The following is a 5,000-nucleotide window of genomic DNA, read 5'->3' on the forward strand; positions in this document are numbered from 1 at the left end:
TCAGACTCCCTAAGGGCGGTTGACCTCAGAGGTCATGGACAAGAGAAACCCAAAATAATGCAGACCATCCTTTTAATGTCTACATTTCTTTAAAGTCTAGCCAGTTGGACAACAACAACCCCAGTAGACATTAAAAAGATGTCTAATTACTGGAAATCTCCCCGCATCAGTACCACTGCACTCCTGACATGGCTTCTAACACTTCTTGACCAGAGTGAGTGGCTGAAAGCTCTATGCAAGCCAGTGGTTGGGCTGTTTCCCTGCACAAGTGACTCAGTCAAATCAAGTCCAGTCCTTTTTCCCGGCCTGAAATAGCACACAGAGGGCATTCGCAGTCTCGTCACACCTCAGTGAGATGACCGATGCGGCCAGCTGAGTCCTTTGATGTTGGGTTGATTTAACACGCCTGTGAAACCGGCAGTCTCGCCATCCCGATTTGTCTTTAGTCGCACATAGTCTCTCCTAGAGGCCCCGTCATGGATCTAGGGGAGATTGGGCTGTTTGGATGTTTAGGGTGTGTTTTTCTCATCTATTCTTTAGTCGTCTTTCTTTAATGTTGAGAATAGCAGGATTAAATTAAATGATCCTTAACTTCTTGTGTGGTCAGACCAAGCTCATCTCCTGGCCATTCAGGTTTCAACTTTCTAGTAACTTGGGATTAGACTCGTTGGCTTATTTTCAAGACATGCCGTTTTACCTACTAAGTGTATGCATACTATTACATGCATACTAATTATGTACTATTCCGGTCCATGACTGCTGTCTGTCAGGAAGACCAGTATCTTTTTTGTGTCATCTAGTAGGGATTCAGTCACACAAACTTTTCATGAGTAGCCTTGTAGCTCAGAAGTTAAGAGTGGCCTACTTTCTAACCCCTCCTAAACATTAAAGTGAATCTGGTATTTTTTTTAAACTTTTGAACTTTTAAAAAACACAAGCATTAAAGTTTTTACTGCTTTGGATCCTCAGAAATTAGTTGAAAAACCCTTGATGTAAAAGACCAAGTAGTACCATGTGAGAAAGTTGGATACAAGGACTCACAGGCTGTATGTCGCCCCCTGTAGGTGTGGAAGTGGCAGACAGGGGAATGTCTGGTTCTGAAGGGACACACCGAGTCGGTCAGGAGGTTCTCAATTCTTCCCTCCTCGTCTTCCTCTCCAGCTCTTCTCTCGTGGTCTTTTGATGGAACCATCAAGGTAACAAGCAGTGTGGTCAACAACAAACATGCTGTCTAACACTCCCCACCCCACCCACCCCTCAAGACACATGTGTGTCTGTTCTGAATGCTGTGCTGTGACACCCCCCCCCCCACACACACACACACACACACACAACTATTAGAGAAATGCATCCACTATCATTCAGCACATTATTCTGTCACATCAATTATTCTCTCTTCATTGTTCTCTGAGGTGTGGAACATGGACACAGGAGAGAAACAGCAGGACATCACCGGTCACCATGGAGCCATCCTGGCCTGTGACGTCTCCCCTGACGGACGGAGGTTCGCCACCACATCCGCTGACATGACGGCAAAGGTGAGGTGGTGTAGAGAGAGCGAGAGAGAGAGACTTTTGACCTTTAAAATCCCTTTATTGAACCATTATATGGATCAAAATAGCTACCATGTTAGCTTCATCCCCCAGCTAGCACTAGCATCAAGAGAACAAGTGCTAGCTGAGAGAGAGAGAGAGAGAGAGAGAGAGAGAGAGAGACTACAAAAAAAAAATACTACCCTCACATGCTGGACAAATAAATCCCCTGTCAAAGGGCTGATGGCTGGCAGAGACTTTAATAGAGATGTCTCGTGTCACCGGAGAAAAAGTGATGGTGGTAATGACTGCTGAGAGAGAGAGAGAGAGAGAGAGAGAGGAGGAGTAGAGTGAGATTGAATGGCTGGTAGATGGATGATATTGATGGATGAGATATTTGCAAAGTTTTCTATCATGTGTCAGAGTCTTATAGCCTCATGAGGTACGTGTCCTTGCAGAGGTCACCTGTGTGTGTGTGTGTGTGTGTGTGTGGTTGGGTGTTAGAGAGAGAAAAAGAGAGAGAAGTGAACCATTAATGTGAGTAAATCTCTAATAATAAACACATATATGGCTGTCCTAATACTGTACAGTATGTAGGTGTATTTAATGAAGGGAAGTGTGCCTAGTCCTGCAGATATCTTACACAGCTCTTCAGAATGCTGTAGAATGCTCCATTCACTTGAATGGGCCTTCCTAATGTTCGGAGGTCTGATCATTTTGTATAACAGACCATTATCAAGGAAAATGGGTTTTGTGCTTCTTATTCACGTCTTTCATATCACTCCGCAAGTAGTCCGGTCACTTCTTGCAATGGAACTTCATTCAAAAGTGAAAGCAGACGGTTGATCAGCTGTGTTCTAAAGAATGTTTGATTCTTTCAAAAGCCACAACGAAACAGTAAGAATTAAATGTAAAGAGACACATCATGTGGAGTTCATTTGTTTTGTTTTGGCAAGTAGTCGTATAATAAGCAGGATAATGTATAGAACGCCTGTCATTATCGGGAAAATAAGTCCCTTCAGGGCAAAGCAAGACCCCTCCACTGTAGCGTCAGGGTCCGGTTCGCCTTGTTGGTCCTTATTGTCCTGATAATGACCGCCATTCTATACATTATCCCTTACATAACGTCTGCAGTTATAATTTTGGTCCTTGTACAGGTGCTTCTAACACACACACACACACACACACACACACACACACTCAGATTTGTACTCAGTTCATTGCCGTACACTGCTGTTGTCTAATTAGTATTGTAGGTCTCAATTGTGTGCTAACCTTGTGCATTTCAATTTGAATAGTTGGCTGTCCTTCATGAAAATACAAACCATTTATTTCTCTGACACAGACGCACTCAGAAACATGCACACCCACATACACATGTGCTCACACAAACACAAAAGCACACATGCACACTGGCACATTAACCCAAATTGAGTGACACAAACAAACAAACACACACACTCACACACACACTCACACACTCACATACACACACACACACACACACACACACACACACACACACACACACACACACACACACAGGTTGTGTGCCCATAAAAGCCTGTTGGTGAGTCTCTGGTGATACTCACCCTTCAGATGGAGATGCGCAGTAATTAGAACTCTACCAAATGAGCCCAGTAATTACACTCTCCATGTCCACCGCTGTCAGTCAGCCGCCTTACACACACACACACACACACACACACACACACACACACACACACACACACACACACTCATGAGCAAGTGAGGGGTAATATCAGGAAAGAGGGAATAGGTAATAAAGGTGATGGTGATGGAAAGACAGAATGAAAGAAAAAATGAACTGATTAGAAATGAAAGTGTGAGACATCGGGGTAAAGGCGGAGGAAGGCGTGGAAGGAGAGGGTGAGACAAGGAGGGTTAGATAAAGAAGTGAGAGAATGCTGACGGCCAGACAAGTGAGCCATGATGTGAGATACACACTCCAGAGGCAGCCATTTGTAACATGTGCTGTTGGTGTGTGTGTGTTGGACACCTCTCTTCTTCTGTGGCAGCACAGAGACACTCGGTGACTTGGTCTCGGTCACCAGTCCACAGTCTGACCACAGCTAATTGAGTAACAAGGCAACATCTATTTGCCAATTTAGTCCGATGAGCACGATCGATAGGTCAGAATGGATAGGTCAGCGCAGTGCTCCCACGCACCACACAATAGGTTCAGTTCATGTACGATGCGCTTTGGTCATTGAGTGGTCTAGTCACTCTGCAGTTTGTCAATTAAGCCACATTTAGAACACCCGTGTACCAGCAGTACAGCACAGCACACGCATGTAGCGTGCTGTATGTCACATTGGAGGGGAACACACAGTTGCAGCACAATCTCTTGGCCCCATGACCTTTGATCCCTGACCTCTGCCTCAGGTGTGGAGCTGTGAATCCTGGGAGCTGGTCCTCACCCTGAACGGGCACAAGGAATGTGTCCGCAGCTGCCGTTTCTCTGGTGACAACCGGCGTCTGGCAACCGGGGATGACAATGGAGAAATTCGTGTAAGAAATATTTTTTTGTAAACCTTTCAATTGTGTCTCTATCTAGGCTACCCATAGACATGATAAATGTCTGTCTATATGTGTGCGTGTGTGTGTGTGTGTGTGTGTGTGTGTGTGTGTGTGTGTGTGTTGAGTGAATGAGGGAGAGACAGAGCCTAAGGCAACAGTCATCACTCTGCCAACACTAAATGTCTGGCCTCAGGGGCAGAAAATAAACAAACACACACACACACACACACACACACACACACACACTCCTTACATATGAGCACACAATTCAGATATGTGAGAGAGACTGTGATCATAGACTATCTCTTAAACAAACACACACACACACACACATTCCTTACATATGAGCACAGAAATCATGCAAACATAGATGCTCTCTTAACACACACACACACACACACACACACACACACACACACACACACACACACACACACACACACACACACACTCCTTACATATGAGCACACAATTCAGATATGTTAGATAGTCTATGATCACAGTCTATCTCTTAAACACACACACACATTCCTTACATATGAGCACAGAAATCATGCAAACATAGATGCTCTCTTAAACACACACGCGCACACACACACACACACACACACACACACACACACACACACACACACACACACACCTCTGTTGCTGCCTCCTCATCTCCTCCTTGTGTACTACAGTGTGATTTCACCATGTCCTTAGAGATTCATGGATTTGTGTCAGAAGCAGTTAGCACCAGGCTTGGCTCTCTCCTACAGCCCTGCAGCCATCACACTCGTCCATGTCAGACTGAGACCCCAGTGCGTCTCTAATGCATGCAGGGCACATTAGTGCTGTTTACGTTTTCACACGTCAATATTATGAGAGTGAATATATGGCCCTGTTTACACTTATGTGTCCGTGTGGCATTGTGATGATGATGAT

General features: G+C 44.9%; 1 protein-coding gene across 1 annotated transcript in view; it reads left to right on the forward strand.

The window, feature by feature from the left end:
- Window positions 1-5,000, forward strand: part of apaf1 (apoptotic peptidase activating factor 1) — a 55,573-nt gene that overhangs the window by 23,645 nt on the left and 26,928 nt on the right. Inside the window, 3 exon segments of the mRNA XM_042078750.1 lie at window positions 1,065-1,196; window positions 1,413-1,538; window positions 3,939-4,064. Coding sequence (XP_041934684.1) covers window positions 1,065-1,196; window positions 1,413-1,538; window positions 3,939-4,064 — 384 coding nt within the window.

The sequence above is a fragment of the Alosa sapidissima genome, chromosome 22 (genome assembly GCF_018492685.1).
Source record: "Alosa sapidissima isolate fAloSap1 chromosome 22, fAloSap1.pri, whole genome shotgun sequence".
Classification (NCBI taxonomy): Eukaryota; Metazoa; Chordata; class Actinopteri; order Clupeiformes; family Clupeidae; genus Alosa; species Alosa sapidissima.